Source organism: Anas acuta, chromosome Z (assembly GCF_963932015.1).
Source record: "Anas acuta chromosome Z, bAnaAcu1.1, whole genome shotgun sequence".
In the NCBI taxonomy this organism is placed as follows: Eukaryota; Metazoa; Chordata; class Aves; order Anseriformes; family Anatidae; genus Anas; species Anas acuta.
In genome coordinates, this window is record NC_089017.1 from 19603299 (window position 1) to 19625083 (window position 21785).

Sequence of the window (21785 nt, forward strand, 5' to 3'; positions counted from 1 at the left end):
GGGCTTACTAGTATCTCACAAACCTCTCTGCCTGTCTCCGTGGGCATGCCCGTAAATTACTACAGCTCAAGAATACTGCCCTCTGTTGGAATTGCTTTGAAAAAGATATAGACTTGGCTAACACAGTAAATCAAACTGTCTAGGCAAAAGTGTTCAGAGGATGTTAAAAATCAATTTATCTGTTACCCCTGCAGCACAATACAAGAGCTATTCTAACCTGCATGCTGGGCACTGATCTTTCAATTTGAAGTAGTCCCACATTCCAAAAAGAAACTGTAATTCAGATATTTCTCTGTTACATGGACAGAAAATGTGCTTTTGAAAAGGTGAATGTGGAGACTGTTGGCTATGGTATGTTTGATAGCAAGCAGCGTTAAAAGACTATCATGTAATCATTCTGTTAGGTTTATCTGTTAAGCTTGGTGTACGCACCAGCTGCAACTGATCCAAAAATGCTCTCTAAATTGGAATCCATTTCTCCTGAGATTATGTAGAAGTTACACATCATGTTTTGGACGGTCCTCTTTTTTTATATAGATGATTCATATAGACACAGAAACATGAATGGGTGTACCAGTCTAAGACAATTGACTAACGTACTGAGTTAATTTGTTTCTGTAAGTGTTTGTCCTTCTCCATAGATAATCATCTAGGTAATCCTCTAGACATGTGATGAACTCCATCTTTAGTTCACAGAATCACAGAATAATTTAGCATGGAGGGGAACTTTGGATCTTGCCCAACTCCCTACTGAAAGTATGTCCAACTTTGAAATCAGATCCAGCTCCAGGGTTGGATAAGGTTACTCAGGACAGTGTGTCAAACCCAGAAAAATAGAGAACCCACAGCATCACTGGACAACCAGTTCCAATGCTTGACCACCCTTCTTGTCAAATTGGTTTTCCTAATATCTGTTCAGAATTTGCCGTACTGCAACTTGTGGATGATGCCAGTTCAGAAGAAAAATGCTTTTTAATCCAAAAGAAACTGCATCGAGAAAGAGTTGATAGATGATATTTTAAAATACTTGTAGAAAAAAACACTTCAAGGATAAACAAAAGTTTGGAAATTAGTTTGCATGTTTAATCGCAATGTAGTTGTTGTTTTATATGCAAAAGTTGGCTGTTACAGCATCTTGCCCACTGGAGAAGTAGAATGTGTGTAGATCTGTATTCGTTAGAGGGATACACACACTTATAAGATCATAGTGTTGTACAGAATAGACCAGCTTTCAAAATAAAGAACTGTACTTCCACCACTAGCTGTTAAGTTTAGAGCAATTTAATAACATATTATGTGGTTTATATATAATGCAATTGTGGTATTCACTCCTTACATGCTTTAAGTATATCTACAAGTTCAGGTACCTGAGTCATCTATCTGCAAGCCACAGCAGACTCATACCCTCTGTCAAATGTGGTATTGGTGAGGAAATAATGCATATCGATTAGGAAATTTTATCTTATTATTTCTGTTTTTAGCTTCCTCTTTATATAAATAGCTTTATAAATAGTCTTACTTAAATAATTGCCTCTATTTAAAAATAAGGGAATGTTTTTTTACTGCTACTGCTATTTATTAGGTAACTTTTTATGGTACCTTTCTCCACACTTTGAACTTTGTCATGTTTTATTTATATATAAATATCCTTTGATTTTATATCATATCTCACCTGTATACTTTCCTTTATTCACATTCACTATGATAAAATATGTCCTTTGGCTCATAAAATCATAGCAGCTAGGCTGGAAAAGACCTTCAAGATCACCAAGTCCAACCATCAACCTGACATAGCGAGTCCCACCACTAAACCATGTCCCTAAATGCCACATCCACACATCTCAAATACCTTCAGGGATGCTGACTCCACCAATTCCACGTCCCTGGGCAGCCCATTACAATGGTTGTCCACCCTTTATGACAATAAATGCTTCCTGATATCCATTGTAAACCTCCCTTTGTGCAACTGAAGGCCATTGCCTCACATCCTATCACTTGTCACCCAAGAAGAGTGATCAACACCCACCTCACTTCAACCTCCTTTCAGGTAGTTGTAGAGAGTGATGTGGTCTCCCCTCAGCCTCCTTTTCTTCAGACTAAACAGCCCCAGTTCCCTCATCCGCTCCTCATAACTCCTGTTTTCTGGGCTCTTTATCAGCTTCATTGTTCTTCCCTTAATGTCTTCCACCAACTCAATATCTTTCTTGTAGTGATGGTCCCAAAACTGATGACTCAAGGTGCTCAAGGTGCGGTCTCACCAGTGCCATGTTTGAGGGGACAATCCCTGCCCTAGGCCTGCTGGCCACACCGTTTCTGGTGCAGGCCAGGAGGCTGTTGGCCCTCTTGGCCAGCTGGGCCACAGATGGCTCACATGCAGCCGGCTGTCAACCAGCACCCCCAGCTCCTTTTCTGCCAGGTAACTTTCCAGCCACCTGCCCCAAGCCCGTACCACTACAAGGGGCCAAGTGCAGCACGCAGCAGTTAGCCCTGTTGAATGCCATGCAACAGGATGCAGCCCATTGACCTAGCCTGTCCAGATCCTTCTGCAGATCCTTCCTACCCTCATACAGTATTCATTGTAAACTTTGATTTTTCAGGTGTTTTAAATTCTTTTAAACCCATAATTTTTTTTCTTCCATAATTGTTTTCAGATTTGACTGAAATAGTTAATCTGTGTATCACGGATTACACTTTAAAAATAATAGAAACAAAGCTATAATGCTCCCTCTTTGATTTGTGATTTAATTTTTAAAAAATTAAGTTAATTTATTATCTTTTTTTTTTTTTTTGATTAAGATTTCCTCATCTGACAATTTAGTTTCTCACATTAACCTGCACTTATTTGCTTTCTCTGAGGCTTTTGTTTTCTTTGTTCCATTTATTCTCTGCATTAGTAATGCTTAGAGCTGAGAAGAAATAGAATACAAATTCAGTGTGTCTGAGTGCAAAGTTCTCCATAAATTAAAAGTTTTGTGCTCTCTTCTGTTATATTTTGAGCTTAAGTCAGAAATACTGTATGTTGATATTTTGTCAGATATTTTTCAAAAGTTGACTAAATTTTTGAATGGACTTTTCCTTTCAAAATACAAAGAGAAAATAATTTTGAGAAGACACACTGCCCAGTCAAGAGCTTAACTTAGAGCTCTGAGCCTTCTGTCCTCTAATCTGTTCAGAAGCAGCTTAACAACAAGGATTTCCCTTGAACAGGGTTGGGGAGCACTCCTACACACCCTGCATAACATTTGAAGTCAAAAGGGATTCATGAGTTTAGAACAGCTCAATAACAGAAAAAAACACCAACTGAAGTAGCTACTTCAGACAAATAAAATAGCAGTGGTACTAACATTAATCCTGGTATCATAGAAAGGAAATGATTGAGTGGTGATATAAATTATGCAACATATCCGAAAGTTTCATCTTTGTCATGTAAAAAATTACAATTATACATTTTTTTCTTGCATGCTAACTGCTAAAGTAAATCATCCTATGACACTGGGCAATAGCTCAGAGTAATAACACCAGTGCATAATAAAAGAGCTGCAGTCCTTGAAGATCATTTATCTGCAGGAAAAGAAACCTGCAATGACAAGATGAAGGCAAGTGATCAAGTTCTTGGGTATTTCTGAAAGAACAGAGAGGTAAACTCTTGAATTCTAGGTTGTTATTTTACCAAGATTACTTAGGAAATTAGATAAAATTAGCTTATTATGTTCTGGTTCTTTCATCTGGTGAATGAAATAAGTATGAAGATACCTTATGCAGTCATCAAGAACACCTGACGAATAATGGATCTTGATTTCACTACTGTAAAAAGAAATTTTGAAGTGGAAATTTAAAAAATGCATGAGCATACAGAAATAAAACTATGATCATTTTACCATGCCATTTCTATGCTGATTAAAGAAAACAAATGTCTAAATGCAGTTGGTGAAGTCCACAGGAAGTATGAGGCCCCATATCTCAGATTATCCTAAAAATGTCTATAGAAAATCTTTGCAGACCCTTAGCAGTCACCTCCACATTTCCACCACCTGCATTAATAATTGAATAGCCAAGACTCAATTTCAAACGCGCAGATGTGCAACTGCTTGCTGAATCAGAGCCCATACTGTGGATTTCTGATTGGCTGAGAAGTCAGTGCTCATTGAAGAATTTATTATCACCAATATGAGACTACTGTGAATAACTTACTTGAGTGAGGAAAGAAATTTTCTAAAAGTGGAAATATGAAATAAGGTGACAGAAAGAGTGGTAAGAAGAAGAGATTTAATCCAAAAAATTATTGGCAATGCATGCTTTTTGTGTGACGTCTACCTTTTGTTATACAGTCTTCAAGACTGTGTCCCTCCTGTCCTTCCTGAAAAATATGAACTTATATTTAAACTTAGATTGCTTGATTAAAGAAAAAGGCTACTTGAGTATAACTTCCTTCTTAAATTACTGTAATTAGCATGCAGCTTGGTAGTCATGTGGTGCCATTCTTTAATGAAGAAAATAGATAAGCATTTTGCAGGGTAAATATGGTTCATTTGGCAATTTAATTGAAACAATGGGACTATCACTTTGCTAACATTTTTAATGCATTTAATTGAAACAAATGTGTGTGCAGTTGGACCAATCCTAAAGGAACAAAAACCAGACAAATAAATCTGTATTTTTACATATGCAATCCATTAATCTGGAATTGCAAGCAAATTTTTGTTGCACTTGAAAATACTGATAAAGCAAAAATACATATGTAGCTTTTGCCCAAGTGATGTTAAGTAATGTTAAATATTGACCAAACGTTCTGGGGAGTGTTAAGTTAAGAAACAACAAGTTAAGTTTCTGTGTTGGAAAGGCTAATTGTTCTAACTGTTAAGTTTCTAGAAGATATGTGGAAAAACAGTGACTTTGCTTTTTATTTTTGAAATTGCAATCATTTCTTAAAAGAAGAGTTTATGTTTTAAAGTAGGCTGTAATTACCTTCCTAAGGTCGGTTATCCTAACAGTAGAACTAGTTTCTAATAAAAATAAATCCATAGTGGTATTTTAAAAATCTTTGAGAAGAGCCTTGTGACTTGACCACCTTTGTTGCATGATATTACGGGATAACCAAGGGAAAAAATGTGAGCATTTTATTTCAAGGGATATATATTTTTCTCTCAGATGTACAATATCCATATTTTTGTCCAATATCCATTTCAGCTATCATAAATTTCATACTGGTTTTGAAATTCTATTTGTTGTCAGTCTTGAATTTAGAATGTCAGAATGATTAGAATGATTCCTTGAACAGAAGTGTCTACCACAGACTCCCAGGTCCCTTTTTAGGCATGATTCCTAATACTTATAATCCACATCTAGCCTTTATTAAGATTTAAACCTTGTTTAAAACTTAGAATTTACTGAAAAAATTGCCCCTTTTCAGACAAAGCAGGTGAATCGGGTTATAGTAGTTTTGTTTCCTGTAATCAGAATGTTTTTGTTTGTTTGTTTGTTTGTTTTAATGGATGGTGAACTGAAGGCAAGTTCTTTATCATCTTCTTCTGCTTGCCTTGATTTGCTTTTAGAGTAGATTTCCATTTATGACCCAAGACAATATCTTTATTTTTTTTTTTTGTGGAAATTCCTTTACACTGAATGTGGGGTGATAAAAAAGTGACTGTTGTTACTCTGGGATAGTAAAAAAAAAAAAAAAAGTGTTTTCTCTTAAGGACCCTCATCTCCATCTTCATCATCTTTCTAAAAAGAAGGAATATTATTAAGATTTGCAGGTTTTACAAAGCGCACTTTGTGGAGACATACTACAGCATTTTTATGTAGTCAAAGCTTTGTAGAATGAAATATAATTCCAAAACTCTATTAGAGAATGAGGAAATTGCAGGACTTAAAAGTCCACAAGATTAAAAGATGACATATCTGTACTGTGTTTGCTATTGCATGTATTTTATGAACTGGTCAGATAGCAGATAAAAACAAAAAACAAAACAAAACAAACAAACAAACAAACAAAAAACACTTTCTAATTGAATTTCAGACAAAGGAATATTCCCTGAAGTTAGCATTAACACTATCACTTGCAAATAGCAACGCCTGGCTGAAGCTCAGAGCAGCAATTTTAGTACACTTCTTGTATTTTCATATTTTCCTACTTCAGTCTCATTTTGTTTTTCACACAAATCAAGCAGATGATGGATTATTCCTCTTTCATCTCTGCAGAAATATCTAACTGTAGAAAACATTTTGATATTTCCATGGCTTGAGGCTTCAGTGCCCACAGAGAAAAATGTGTCCTTTTCAGCAAAATCTTTAATTGATTTCTAAGTTGAAAAAAGTAATGTATTGTTGGTAATACACAAAACTCTTCCCCTTATCCTTAGGTTATCATTTTATCCATAGATAAATCTTGGAAGACTACAATAGTTAATTTGCTGTCAGAAGTGATAATATGATAGTGCACTTTTTGTTTTTTCAGCAGCAACATAGGAAAGCAATTTTCCTTGTTCTCTGCGTTTTCACATTTATTAGAACCAAATTTTTTCTCAGAGTTTTTATTCTTGAAAGCCATACTAGATTGTTTCTTATGGTTGTCTTGTTTGCATGCTGTCTTCCATCTTACTGTCTACCATGAAGAACTGAGAAGTGTCTTCTGCAAAAGTTATGTGAAATTTTATGCAGTTATTCCTTGTTTTGCTGAGCTACACAGTATCATTTTTCTACTTACTGTGGAAAGCAAAGGGCTCTTTTTAATTTGAAGGACGTTCATCTTCAGTTATTGATGGAATAATATCACAATCACAGTTGAGATCCATTAAGCAAGATAACTGCACCAGCTAAAAATACATAAATAATACTTAAATTCTGTCTTGCATGAGTACTCTCTGTTCTACACTGTGGCCTGGGTTAGTAGACCCTGAATACTGTGTTCCACAATAAATATGTGGAATACCTTTAGGAAACAACAAGTTAAGATAGTCAGGTGTATCTATAAAATAGACTAAAGCAACACCAAAAATGTACTTTAACCCATAATTCTCAGCATTTTTGTAATAGCTAAAGTAATTTCTGTATGAAATTTCTGTATGAAAGAAGTTCATGACTTGTAGGTACTGACTCTTAAGATAATAAAAAAAAACAGTTTGTTGATTGAGATTAGAAGTATACAAATCTATGTCAGGAAAGTGGTATTAAAAAAATTAATCAGCTTTGAGCAAATGTAGCTCAGATTCATTCTGTCAGTACTTGGTCTGGGAGGGTGACCACTTGAAATATTTCTGTCATTCCCACTTCTTTGCTTCAGTCTAACCAAAGTCTTCACTCATGAAGCAGTTGTCTTTGTTAGGATTTGATACAATCTCTAGATTTGTTTTCTTCATGCTTTGGTTTGGTTTGTTTTCTTGGAGAAGCTCTGTGCAATTACTGTCTTAAGCTTATATCAAATCTGTTGCCCCTTCTGTTATGTGGCCTCACTCCTCCTGTCTTGGCAACAGCTGCACAGTATGATGAAAACTTCTGCCTGGCATTCTCCTCTATTTATAGGCTATTGACCTTAGATCAGAATTTCCAGAAAACTCTTCAATGGCTTCTGCTGAGAAGGCTTAGGCTCTGTCAGAACAAGTTGCCTTTCTGTCTGATTTCTACTGATGTATTTCTCACTAAAGTATGCATTTAAGTACAATAATGTCCATATGAGAGAAAAAATAGCCCATTAAATAGTCACTAAAAAGCCCTTTCAGAATTTCTTTCTCTACAAGCAATCTTTACCTGGATGACAAAAGTAAAATACAGAAGCAGGGGCTAAGAATAATATTCCTTTAAGTCTCAAATATGAAGCCACAGTACAGACTTTCCAGATTTGCAAGTCAGTGCAGTCTTATGATGAAGAACCTTGTTTGGTCAGTTATTGTTCAAAGACTGTTTTTTCAATCTTTGTCAGAAGTCAGAATACAGTCAGAATTCTGTACTGGAAACAAGTTTTAATCAGAGATTCGTTATTTAGTGTTGCTGTGCAAAGACTTGAATGATTGCTTGAGTCTTGCCCTTAAATGTGAAAAAATAAATGAGGAGATGTCCCTGAAAATAGCATGTGGGAGGGTCAGACTAAAGCATTTTAGCTTCCTGTTATGCCCCCTTCTGTGCATAACGCATAAACAGTCATTTTTGATGTTTTTTGGACCAATGGTCATTAGAAAAATAAATTCAATTTGAAACAAGGAAATAGAGCAAGTAAATGTTATCCATGTTTTTTTGCCTAGAGCTTTATCTTTTGTTACTTCTGTTTTCAATTACGTATGCTTTATATCGCATCATTTTCCATCTTACTCTACAGATTTTTTGAAAGGTTCATAATATGATTTTCTTTTTTAAAGGTGCATTCAGAAAGAGAGCATATTTGACATCTTTTCAGACCTGTATAGGAATGGGCATTTAAATAAGATTATTATTAAAGTAAACATGTTTTCAAGTTGAAAATTTTTTCCCAAGTTACTGGGCTTTCAGCAGTAAAAAAAAAAAAAAAAAAAAAAAAAAAAAAATTTGAACCATGCATTATTTTCTTGCACAAGCAGTAAAAAATGGGTGTTTGCCTACAGGAAAGCTGGACCAGAGCAAGGTATCACAGCCCCTTCTGAGAGCAGTTGACTGTTGGCAAGAAAGTTTGTGGAGCAAACTCTACCCTGCTCAAGCAAAATCAACTGTGTTTGCTTAAGCAATTTCAATAGGTGTCTCAAGTTAGTATGTCCAGAGCACACTGAGGAGTGTTCATGCGAGCCATGCAGCCAGTGGGTCTCTCACAGGAGGCATTTTTGGCTGGTAGCAATACCTGCAGCCAAGAGCAAGGTATTTCACCCACCCCAGCTCAATCCACCAGCCCCTCAGACTCCAAGCTTGCACTAACAGTATGCATGCATCCTCACCCTGTGTGCCTGCTCAGAGGAAACCCCATGGAAAACAGTAGGGTTCAAGCTCTTCCTAAGTCACAGGGAGAGACACCTCTGCCCCCTTGCTTCTACAGCACCAGGAGAAAGGTGTTTTGGGGACTGATTTTTCCCGTCTTTCCTGTTGAGGCTGTACCACTCGGTGTAAATGAGTATTCACTGCACCAGTACTTGGTAAGAGCCAGTGGGCGTAACAGCTTTAAGAGAGAGATTGACCTTCTTGGAGGTTATCGTATAAAGTTCCAGACTTACAAAATGGGTGGAAAAGTGTCTGAATGTGGGTTTCTAAATCAACACTACCCCTGGGTTCACAGAAGCTTCTGCGTCTAATTCAAGACTTTGTTCAGCAGAAAAGTTTGGAAATGTTTACTAGGTTGAACTTCAGAAGGGGTGAAGATGGTTGATGTGGATAAAATTGTGGTGACGCTACTAAATGGTAAATGGTTCCTGGCTGGACAAGACCCTGAGCAATGAAATACAACTTAAATTGCCCTGGTTTTTAATGAGGGGCCTGGACCAAATGAGCACCAAGCTCCCTTTCCAGCCTAAATTATTCTGCGAGTTGATGATTCTTGATGTGTTTACACAGTGTAATGTCGAACAACATGTTAGTTCAGGCACTGTTTAGACATAGCTTTATCCCAGCTGGTGCGTTGCAATTCTGGTTGGTTGTGTCTGTGTAGTTATTGTGCTGAATACCGTAATAGTAACAATTGTTAGCTTGTAACAAATGTTACCCCCCCCCAAAAAAAAAAATCTAAATAGATATATTTTTGTGCAGTTTTGGCAAATTGAGGAAAAGGTCTAAGACTGCAGTCAAAATGCTCAGTGACGTATAAAACTGAACAAACTGCTGTTACTTTGCGCCATGAGCACAGATGTTTCTTCTGGGGCAATTCCAGTAAATAAGATAGTTCTTGGGGGGTCCTGTGAAGCTACCTTCTCTTCCCTCATTCCCCTTTTCCCTCCAAAGAATTGCTGTAATTTTTGTGTCTCTACATTTATTAACCTGGTGTGCAAAAATGTCAAATGACAGCTTTCCAGGAGGAGAAACGAGACTACTCATCGCTGTTCAGGCCACAGGGGAACACAAGGGAATTTCATGCCCTGTGACTCAGAAAGAAAAGCTGAGAGGGATTTTGTTTTAATTTTCTTGTATTTCAATCTTGGCTTTCCCTCAACTTCTCCCTGCATTCAGTAATCTACTTTTTAAGCCTACAAACCATTCAGAGTCTTAAATTACTGGCATCACAGTGGCTTCTCTGGCTAGACTATATTGGTGGTGGAAGGCACCACCCTTGATTCCTCAAGATTTTCATCTGAGAAAGAAAAATGTCCTGGAGAATACATGCCCTCTCTTTAGGGGCTACTTCTCTAAGGAATTTAATTTGAGAGGTTTAATTAGAGGTTTTCCTTGACAAATTGGGTAGCACAGAAACATGCTATGTTCAAACTAGTTTTTGGAGCAGATTTGTTCTGTAGGTAGATGTTGCAGCTCTGTCAAACACTGTATACTAAGATTGACAGACAGTCTGGGAAAAAAAAAAGTTATTGGTTTTTAAATTGTATTTTTTTTACAGTTTGTTCTTAAACAAAAAGGTTTTAGTGCAGAAATCTATGCAGACGTGCAGTGTGAGAGTTCCCTGAAACTGCTGTAATTTGAGAGGTACATGAACAATGTCTCTCTGTGTAGACTGTAGCTGCATGAAATTTTATTTCTTTAATGCATAAGCCATTTTTGACAACCATTTTTCTGTGAATGCTAGGACATTAACATCTCATCAATTAAAAAAATAAAATGAAAAGGGCATACTATTGCCAGGTATCTTATCTTATCCAAGGGCAGATGGAGAATGTTTGCTGCCTGCTAATAAAGAGGAACTGTACAAATCCAAATTGTGCCATTAGTTGTTAGTTTTGTGACTGGGAGACGAAGTCTTGAGACTACAGGAAGTAAGAATCTGGCAGCTGTACATTGGTAGCTGAGTATCTTCTGATGCAGAGTCAGAAATTGAGGCTGTGAAATGTTAATTGGTGTGCTAGGAAAGGGGTGAGCATTGTGGCTTAGTTGATTAAGATGGTGCAACATTAAAAAATGTCAGATGGAGAGGTTACTTAGATCTGTGTTTAATCATCTAGATGTTACTGTTTCTGAAATGGTAATTCAGCTTCTTCTGTAAAATTTTCAATAATTAGTAAGTATAACTTTTAATTAATGTTCTTTTCAGCCTGCAATATATTAAATTTATTGTTCCCAAGTTATTACAGTAAACATTAGAAGTCACAGCAGCCATTTGCTGCAAAACAACTTGTTAAGGAATTGTATGCAGACTTCATAAGAACAGCTTCACCATTTTAATCAACATAAGTCACCCAGAACTAAGGGTATATTTCAAATTCAGCTATTTATTCTAAGAAATACTGGTACCTTGAAATTGTTGCAATTAATTCTCTGTGTGTTGCCACCACTTATTTCAACAGGTGACTGAGCTAGAGTGTGTGAGCAGTCAAGCCAATGCAGTCCACACACATAAAACAGAATTAAACCAGACAATACAGGAATTAGAATCTACGCTGAAGAAAAAAGAAGAGGTATTTGCTAATGTTTGTTTTGGCTTTTTTGTTACATCTATTCTTAAGGCATTCAATATTAATCTTGCAATGGCTAGCAAATGTTGTGGTATTTCCTTTTAATTTTTCAGATTATTTGAAATGATTAATATTTTTCCTTCTACATCTGTCCAGTATAAAGCAAGGTATCTGAAGAACAAAAAATATAATTTTTTTGTCTTTGCTTTTACTCTTTGCAAAAGTCGGTCTGCATTGAGGCACATGTGATTTCTTTAGAGCAATCACCACACTGATGCTGTCCACACTGACTAAGAAGGGAAGCAGTCATAAGCATGCTTTCCTTTTTCTGGAGAGAGAGGTTTGGAGCAAGAAATATATCAATGCCTTTTTTCAGGCCAATCTGTTTTTCAGTCTATGTTAATATAGCTGACTTTTATGATCCCTAAGATAAGCCCTCTCCTTCAAAGCGTGCCAAACCCCCAGCCTGTAACTTGGATGATATTTATTGTGCCATCTGCCTTGGGCTCAGTCAGCAACAGGAAAATACAAAGAATTGGAGTAACACCTGCACTGGCAGGGGTCCTAGAGGAAAACAGATTTGTGCCACAGAATGACTGGGGATTGCCCCTTTATGGATGGGAAGAAGGAGGTGGAGAGGGCCGTGTATGATGGTTTGCTTGCCCTGTTTAAGACCAGATCCCTTGAGCCCTACATGGGCACAGACAAGCATGCACTGGTATGTACATTTGGAGGGCCAGTGTGTCCCACAGGGTCTCCAGCTGTGTCGTTGTTAGCTGTTTCTGAGAAGGATGCAGGAGAAGAGCTCCTAGGAGCAAACAGAACATCCTCCCAAAATGGAGGAAAGCCTTCTTCAGGCTCCCTCAGACACGAGATTAGCCTTAGGTTGGTAATGATTCCCATTTTGGTGCCCTTGCTCTTTCAAATTATGCTGAGTTGCTGAACACAGAGATACCTTTCCAAGAGGTATTCTGGAAGGTAAATATGCCCCTGTAGGGAGAAATATTTGTTAGCTTTAAGTTTTTTAAAAAATCAATGCTTAAGGCTGTCAACTTTTTGATGCTCAGCCCTTCTGCTAGTGACATAATAAGCAGCGAACAGATGAAAATTGGATTTTTCTCATGAAAAAATGGGGGAGGATAGATTATAACAGAACATAAAAAACAAAATTGTTTCTCAAATTACAAGGACCCTTAATATTCCAAGAAAAAAAAATCAAGTCTTTTGTATGGAAAGGAGGCTTAGACTTGCATGACAAAGAAAATCCTTATCTTTATTGTTTATTCACAATGGGATTGTCTTTTGGGGACTGTGATTCAGGAGTATTGGGAGCAGAGCTTAAACTTCATGTGCTAAGATAGGCAGTAGCCAGTTGCCAGTTTTGGTATCATTGCTATGGAGAAGAAGAAGCAGCCAGCTTACCTATACTGAAGCCAATCCAAATAATGTGTTGCTAAAAAAGTTGTTTCTTCTCCTTCAGGAAATAGAAAGATTGAAACAAGAAATTGACAACGCCAGAGAGCTCCAGGCACAGAGGGATTCTTTGACCCAGAAGTTACAGGTGAGCTATAGTACATCATCTTAATTTAGGCAGAAGGGCAAAATGATCTTCAAGTGAGCAGTTTACATCAGCAACTTCTGCTGTATTGATCGAAGCTTCTGGGTAAATACGTAAGTAGTAAAGTGGTGGGTCAGAATGCTCCTGGGGAATTTGTACCACAATTTCTACCTGGGGTAAGTCATTATTTTTTTCACTTAGGGAACAGAACCAAATTTCATTTATAATGCTACCGAACTCCACCCAGCTCTGAGGCAAGCAGATGTCCTCCATCAATACATGTCGTGGGCAGTTCTGGTCTCATTTTCACAGCAATGTCTTGTCATAGGTCTTGTGTGCCACTGAACTATCAGGCTTGTTGATAGGCATCATGTTGGGATGAGTCTATATTCATCTTCTAAGCATTCTCTGATAAAGGTTAAAGTGTTCTTGCAGAATACAGACTTTAAAAACAGAATTGGACATTTTATTTTGAGGATTATATATAATTATTTAGATTTTTTTTTTGTTTGTATTGCTTTGTTTTGTTGTGTTTTGTTTTTTGTTTTTCTTCTTTTTCCTGGGTTGATCCTTCACTGTGTGTATAGGCAGATACCTCAGGAAGCAGTGCTATGTCTGAGCTCTTGTCCTTCTGTTGCTGGGCTGACCAGCCAGCATGGACATGCCCCCCTTAGTAAGAATCAGCGTTCTGACTGAGGCTGACCCAGAGCTGAGATGGGTTTAAACTTTGAATTCAGACATCAGAGTTTTGATACAGCTGGAAACTGAGGCATTAAATAGCTCCAAATCTAAAGTGCTGAAATGTGACCAGCACTATTCTGCATCTTGACCTAAATCATGGCAAAAACAAGCTCTGCCAGGCTATCCACAGCTAAAAGATCATCAAGCAGATATTCTTTGAAATGCGTTATGTGAATTGAAACTTTCTTGAATCTCATTTTAACCTACAGAATAAACCACATTAGAACAAAATTACTGTATTCATTCTCCCCCATTCTTAAGTCAAATTATTTGTAAAAAAAACCTATGTTATTACAGTGCTTCTTTGAAGATTGTTTTGAGTACACCTGAGCTTGCCTGTTTCACTATTCCAAAAATTGTTGCTGACTTTAAGCATGGGAGTTTTCGGATGAAAAGGAACTTTTATGAGTGACTTAAAAATGAGATTATAATGAAAGAAATTGTTCTAGCAGTGGCATATGTAATAATATCAGCATAATATCACATGAAAAGTAATAATGAGCTGAGAAATAGCTATCCCTAGCAAGCAGAGTTATGAGAGACTAGCAAAAGGCTAAAGATTTTTTAGAATCTGTAAATCCTAACATTTTATTAATAATTGTACTTCACAGATTGTAGCTTCCTTTTGAAATATATATTTATCTTAGGAACCAAATGGATGTATTATGTACATAGGTCCGTATGTCACATTGTAGGTGATCACTTTCTCAAAATGGTTAGGATCTGACATAAAAGTTGCCGTTCTTCAGGTTAAAGCTTATTACTGACCTGATTCAGCTCTTACAAAAGATCTTAAGTCTTTGTGTACTGAAGTACTCATCCTGCTTCAACAGCAGTGGCCTTCTCCAAGCCACTTCACCCTGCACCTGTGATGTCAGAGAAATGGTGTTTTCTTCCGTAGCTCTGGTCTGACCATCCCACGTCTGTTCTGTTCATTGACTCATTGTCTGTTTTCAGAGTGATTGTCTCTAGGGTCTATATCTGTTCATCACACACTTTTCTCTTCCGCTTCATTTTTCATCCGCTTGTGTTCGCAAATGGATTACGTAACTCTATAATATTTTGGAATGCCGCCTATATGAAAAACAGTATACAAAGAAATTATTATTTCAAGGTATGTCACATTTCTGAGACATTTATATCAGGGAATGAATTTGAAATCCATCACTGAGAAATCTCAGTGAACAGCAGTATGTTATCACTGCAAAGGGTAAGTATCAGGGCCCTTGTTACTTAATAGTTTAATTAATTAAGACATCTCAATCAGTCATGATCAGTGTGACTCTCACAGCAAGTCAGGATATCTTTATTACCGTACCTGATCCCTAAATACAGCTGTTGTGTATGATTTGAATATCTAATTCTGATCTTTTATCTGACTTCCACAAGAGATTATTACAGTGTGAATAGCAAAAAATACTTATTAATAATTTATTTATTTTCTAAAAGAAAATGATTTGTGAGAAGTGATTATTCCTGCTGTAGGAGCTTGAAAAAACAGTGTACAATAAACCATGTAAAGGGCCTGAATGGATCAGAAGAGTAGGTTTATTGCCCTGTGGGATTAACTGCAAATAAAGTGAAATGACACAAGTAGGGGAATGGGTTATGTTACGTGGATAGCTCTCCCCTTCTTCCATTAAGAAGCAGCAGTTCTGAGGCAGACTGTAATAGGAAGCTGCACATGATCCAGACATGAACTTGTAATTCAATACTACTATATAAAACTAATCAAGGGTAAGATGTCAGGATCACAAGTAAAATTTGGTAAGCAGCGTTTTCCAGAAACCAAGAGCGGGCTTGAACAGTCAGTACTGTGTGAAATACCGAAAGGGCTGTGCCACCCAGCAGAGCTGAGGGGACGCTGAGCCCCCTTTCCATGCCACACGAGGTCACTTTGCCGTGGAGGGTCCGAATCCCTGTGGCCCTGAGGCCATGTAGCACGTGCCAGCGCTTGGTGTGGAGGTCAGGTGTAGGCCTGGCGAGGGACAGCCTGCAGCAGGTACTGACAGGGTTACAGTCACCTAGCTTGTTTGCTCCTAACACCTGTGAGGAAGCTGATCATTGCCTAAGCACACACCTGTTTCAATTTACGTAGTTTCTACAAGCTCCCCTTTTCAGCTAGTTTCCTTTAATCCCTTGGCAACAATTTTATCTGTGTGAAACAGATTAAAATAATCTTTCTCTTGATCCTGGCGGCGAGGGGTAATGCCTGCTTTCAACTCTGTTGTTCGAGGCCAGTGGCCAAAAATCTGTCATTTTTACCTTGCCCCTTTACAAACAAGCAGTAGGTGAGGCACTCCGGTTTTGAGGAGATGTGGCTGCATGAAACAAGTTGGTCTGAAAACTGAGAGCAGCTCCATTGAAGCTGTGTGACACAAACCTGCTGTAAAGGCTGGCAGAATTTAAAAAATGTCACTGCACATAAATAATAATTCAGTATGCGCTTTTCTGGAAAATGGCTGCTTAGGGTGAATGGTGTACCAAGTGCACCATCCCAGTGCTGCCTTCGAAAGTGGTTTTCATAGCTGAAATTAAGAAATTATTATCTGCCCCTGCAGCAGAGCGGCCCTGAGCTCTCCTCCAAGCACTGACGGTGGTCCCAGCCTGACCACTGTGTGCAGACCTCGCCGACAGGGCAGCCAGATGGGACACAGCCTATACTTGAGGCTTTAAGTATTCTACAAGTAGTTTCACCTTGACCAGTCTTGGTTGGTTTTATTCCAGTCCTAATTTTCAGTGTGAAAAGGTGTATAACGTGGGACAGAACTAAGGTGGCACTCCTCTGTACATAAAGCAGTGATCTGGATGGGCTTCTGTGTGAGTCCATCTGATGGGGACTGATGTCCTTGAGCAATCCACGTAGTCTAAATAAGGGGAGTTTTGAACTTAAGTAATCCTTTGAGAAGCTGTTTTCACTAGGTGGCATATTTCTGAATGGCAGAAGTGATGACTAAATACATTGTGCAATGAGTAAATTTTATCTCTGTTCAAATGAATCTGTCCTTCAGATGAATTATTGAAAAAATGGAGGAAAGGATATTTTCTCAATCCAAATAATAATCTGGGCTCTGGTTTTGAAAACTTCAAGGGGTCACAAATTATTCTAAAAACAAAAGTAGTGCATGAATGCCAGGAGGACGTTAAACTGCTTTCTGTTTGTAGATAACGCATTAACATGTTATGTATTTTCTCTGAAGGAAGTAGAAATTCGAAACAAAGACCTGGAAGGCCAGCTGTCTGATCTAGAGCAACGTCTGGAGAAAAGTCAGAATGAGCAAGAAGCTTTTCGCAATAACTTGAAGACACTTTTAGAAATTCTTGATGGAAAAATATTTGAACTAACAGAGTTACGGGATAACTTGGCCAAGCTGATAGAATGCAGCTAAAGAAAATGGGATTTCAGTGCCAATCAGCTTAAAGATGCACTGTCTCTCTTTGTAGGACTGTGTTGGGCTCTGCATCAAAGTTGCACAAAATTAGAAAATGCTCCTCTGAGAGGGCTTGTTTTAAATTTGAGTCATATTTCAATGTAAAATTTAGAACTCAGCTTGTAGCTAGTTGAAGAAAAAGAAACAACGAACAAAACAAAAAACTTGAATTACAAATTACCTCCTTGTACATTATTGGCCATAGATAACTTGAAAGATATTAACAGTAATTGAATGCAATCCTTTTCTAATTATCCAGAGATGGAAGAATTAGCAGTGTCCCAGGTCACATCCCCTTTTTGTGATAGACACAATATAGGTTATTTGCTGTTTTATTTATTTAAAATATTTAATTGCTGTGTTTTGTGCAAGAAGTTAGTGATGACAGCCCTGTATTTTGTTGTTCTTAATAATTTCTCAGGATACTTTGCACTGTGGAGAAACAGTGCCATTACCAATTTATTCTTGCCAGGGGTGAGAGAGAGTTGCATCTTTAATTGAAATGAAGTTACTAACTGCTTGTGTAAAGTTCTTCCTTTTGGGGTATTTCAGTTGGTTGGTCAGTTGGTGGTTGTTTTTTTTGCTTGTTTGTTTGTTGCTTTTGTTTTTGCCTTTTTTTTTTTTTAATTTATTTACTTATATAAAAGACCATATTTGTTTATGAAATTTATGCAAGTGTTCTACAATATTGTCCAATGTAAGGTTTACTTTTTCACATGAATTTCATGTAATTACAGTGAGATACTATCTTCCACTAAATTGTATTTTGAAGCCAACCAATGATGGCAGGTGAGTCCCCCAGGAAAAAAAAAAAAAAAAAAAGAAAAAAAAGGAAAGAAAGAAAGAAAAAAAAAAGAAAGAAAAAAAAAGAAATGAGAACTTTTAATGTAAAATTTAACATGCACAGGTAACAAGAAATAGCAAGCCAGTCATTTGTTTTCTGGCCTTGCTGCGTGTATCAAATATGTATGTTGAATTAACTGTTAGCCTGTTCTGCAGGAGACTTTTTCAGAATGTCTCATGAATGTCAGGTTTTGTTATAATGGCTTATGGGGAGCACTGTTTATTATAGACTGCATTAAGAGCATAGAGCTATTGCAAGGGATTACTCATATACTGAACTTGTCCTGCCAAGAAAGCTGTTTCTAGAAGTTTTGTTGTCATAACAAATTGAAATGGAGACATGTTTACTCTTTTATGGGTCTTCATATCACATCTTTATTGAAATGACACCAGGCAATATTCTGAACTGTTAACTAAATGTTTAAAAACAGGAAATAATTGAATTCAATTATCCTCAGTGAGCAGGTTTTAAAGTTGTTCTGATGTAATTTTAACAGACTTTTGGCAAACACACATTTCTTTATATAACAGATTTCTTTAAAAAAAAACACACACACAACTCTTTGAAAGGTAAGCCAAGTGTCCTGTGTCTCGCATCAAAGTACATTCTTGCCATAAATTGCTTGTAACTTTGAAGAGGGCTTTTTTAAAAGGTACGAATGAGTGTCAGACTTCAGAGTCGAAAGATGCACTGACCTTTGTTTGCTCCCCAAATTATTTGAATGTTAAACATGAAATCTAGCTGCTTATTAAATTTGTACAACACAATGTTCTCCACTTAGAGACTGCTATTGAAAACTAGAAAAGTTTGTTTTATGTGTGTACTGTATGTATATACCATATAATACACACAAGTTATCATTTATATTAGAAATACATGCTTTATTTCTAAGATATTGTTTTTTTTTTCTTTACCAGTGATTTATCAGGTGTCCCCTGACTAGTCAGGAAAATGGTTTAGGTCAAATGCTAAACCACCATGTATTATACTGTATGTAATGTACACAATGTTTAAGTTTTATCCATATTTTTAGGGTATTTTCTCACCTATTTTATTTATTAATGGGGTGGGGGGAGCTTGATTCAGCGTGCTACTGGTTGAAAACTTTGTGGTGAGCTACATGTTTTTCATTCGGTGGATTTTAGGCAATGGTGTGTACATCTTCATCAGGTCCACATGAGCGAGTTTCGCCAGGTTTTAATTTGCCTTGGTGATGTTTGGCCCTGATTCTCCTGTCACTTGTGCTGCTGTAAACCAGATGTGTCTCTGATGTGCTGTCAGCAACATTCAGTTGGCATAACATTTGTGGAAGTGCAAGGAAAATCTGGCCCATTAATGCTCGATGGACATATAAGGATGAAGAAACTAAAAACAAAAGAAAGTTGATGATGGAATAAATGTAATATTATTTTTAATGATATTATTATTGACATTTTTAAAGATATGATGTCATTTACATGTGAGAAAATAGTGGACAGAAATATTTCCACTTAAATTTTGTGAATATGTGTGGTACATGAGTATTTCTATGTATACGTACACACACATATGTATATAAAGAACATGGAAAAATTTAGATGTGCACATTTTTAATATTTTCCTATTGAAATTAAATTTTAAATTGGAAATTGATATTTGAGAATTTCTTTTCTCATTCAGTAGATATGCTTCATTTCATTTTTTACAATTACTGAGGGCTGCACCTTTGAATTCCTAAATAGTTGTCAAACATAAATATGGGGATATGGTGGACATACGTGCACATATAAATAAAATCTGAATGCTAAGAGTATTTTTAATGTTTATTTACAGTAGTTGAGTGTTTAGTAACTGAAACCTAAAGTTCATACTTGGGTGGTTAGACCTACTATAGCCTCTCCAATTCTGTTCTAAGATAGTAGTTTGCCTGTTTGAAATGTTACTTTTCCCAGAGGCAGGTATTAAGAATTGTATTTATCGTTGATGAAACTATGGGGATGTATATACCTGAAGACAGTGTTGAGTACTGTAGCATGAAAACATGAACTTGCACGGGAGAGGCAAGCAGTCACATTGCATATAATTTGTTTTATGGCAACTACAGTCATGTAAAAAAAAAAAAAAAAAAAAAAAGCAAAAAGAATTACAGAAAAAAAATAAAAACAGAAACACCTAACAAAAACTAAAGAAAAGTCATAAAATACCATTTTATTTTGAAATACATTTGATGTTCTCTGGAGAATGTACTTTTATTCTTTATTTTTTTTCTTTAAATCTTTTTCAAGTATGTGCAAGTGATAGCAGCAGCTACCTTAATCTTTCAGGTGCTACTGGATTTTGCATTAGCGTGTTATGTTGTGAAATCCTGACTTTGACATAAAAGATTTTTGTAAGTATATCCCCGTCTGGATAGTTAGTTTTTGAGTGTCTTGTTCATAATCCAACTGCCTCAGTGATCCAGAAACTTCATTTTTCTATGTGGACAAAGTAAAGTGTGTGAATTCATGTCTGTTACAGACTGGGAATTTCTTTTCCTGGCTAATATACCCAGGAAAGAGGAGAACAAAATGAACTGATAATGCGGAAATATTGTTATGTGGTCTCTACAAAAACACATTTTCAGGTAAAATATAAATAAATAAAGGGCTAAACCAGATGTTACACAAACAAGTATCGTTTAATGCTATTGGTGGCATTCCCAGGACAATTCCTTTAACAAAAACCCTACAGGAATGAACGATGCATCAATTAAAGATGAATATTTTGGGATGTCTCTTGTCAATTGTGGAAGGTTTCTGTTTTCTGTTAATTTTTCTACCATTTAGGGACTAACTCCATGTTAGCCCCTTCAATAAGGGGATAAACCTTACTTTTTTAATCATCTTTCATATTCTGTACTGAAGCGGCTTTTGAACAGTGATCTGTGAACACCACATTCGTTAGGAGGTTCATTTCAAAGGCAAAAATCAAATTTTTTATTTTTTATTTTTTTTCAGAAATACAGCATGGAAAGAGGGCTGGGAAAATGTTGCAGATCTTAATTCTCTGCAGCACTGTGGGTGTTAACAAAAGCACTTAACTTGGTTGGTTAAAGAAATCTTGGATCTTGAGGCCAAATATCAGTCCAGTAGGGAGATTAAGTTTGGATGTCAAAGACAATTGAGAAAAACAAACATCAAGAAACTCCAGCGAAATGTGTGTAGTCTTGGTAAATGAACATGACAATTAAGTGCACAGTTCTATGCTGATTTTTTTTTTTTTTTGAGAAATGGACCTGACCGTGCAAAACAATGTTCAGATCATCTTGTTTACATTTTCTCAATAATGCTGCATGTGTGCACTACCTCTGAATGGTGCTAAGCAGAGAACATACTTTACGGAGTAGTAGACATTTTCTAAAATACCGATTTTTGCTTTATAGAATTAGTTCCTTGGCTTACTCCACTTACTTCAGATAAGTACGATGAATTTCACCTGTTCTGTTAAACGTTCAGAAGCAACAAACGGAGTTTAGTTTGATCCTAGAGTCAGCTCAGCTCACCTCCGCCGTCCTGGCTAAGCAACGCAGCCAGCAGGCAGGTGCAGTGGTTGGCATCGCAGTGCCTGCAACAGCTCTGGGTCGTGGGGTGGGTTTGTGCTTACTCTCGTGGGGTCTCACAGCTTGCCTGCCACAACCTCTCAGGGACTTGCAGCTGTCAGTGCTGCCTCTGCACTGGTGGCAGCTC

General features: G+C 37.0%; 1 protein-coding gene across 2 annotated transcripts in view; it reads left to right on the plus strand.

The window, feature by feature from the left end:
* The window catches only part of HOMER1 (homer scaffold protein 1), an 87621-nt gene extending 67392 nt beyond the window's left edge, over positions 1 to 20229 (plus strand). For both annotated transcript variants that reach the window (XM_068667661.1, XM_068667660.1), the window contains exons 7-9: positions 11400 to 11510; positions 12988 to 13068; positions 17007 to 20229. In XM_068667661.1, coding sequence (XP_068523762.1) covers positions 11400 to 11510; positions 12988 to 13068; positions 17007 to 17195 — 381 coding nt within the window. In that variant the 3' untranslated portion in view covers positions 17196 to 20229. The remainder of the gene's footprint in view (positions 1 to 11399; positions 11511 to 12987; positions 13069 to 17006) is intronic.
* Positions 20230 to 21785: the final 1556 nt, after the last annotated feature.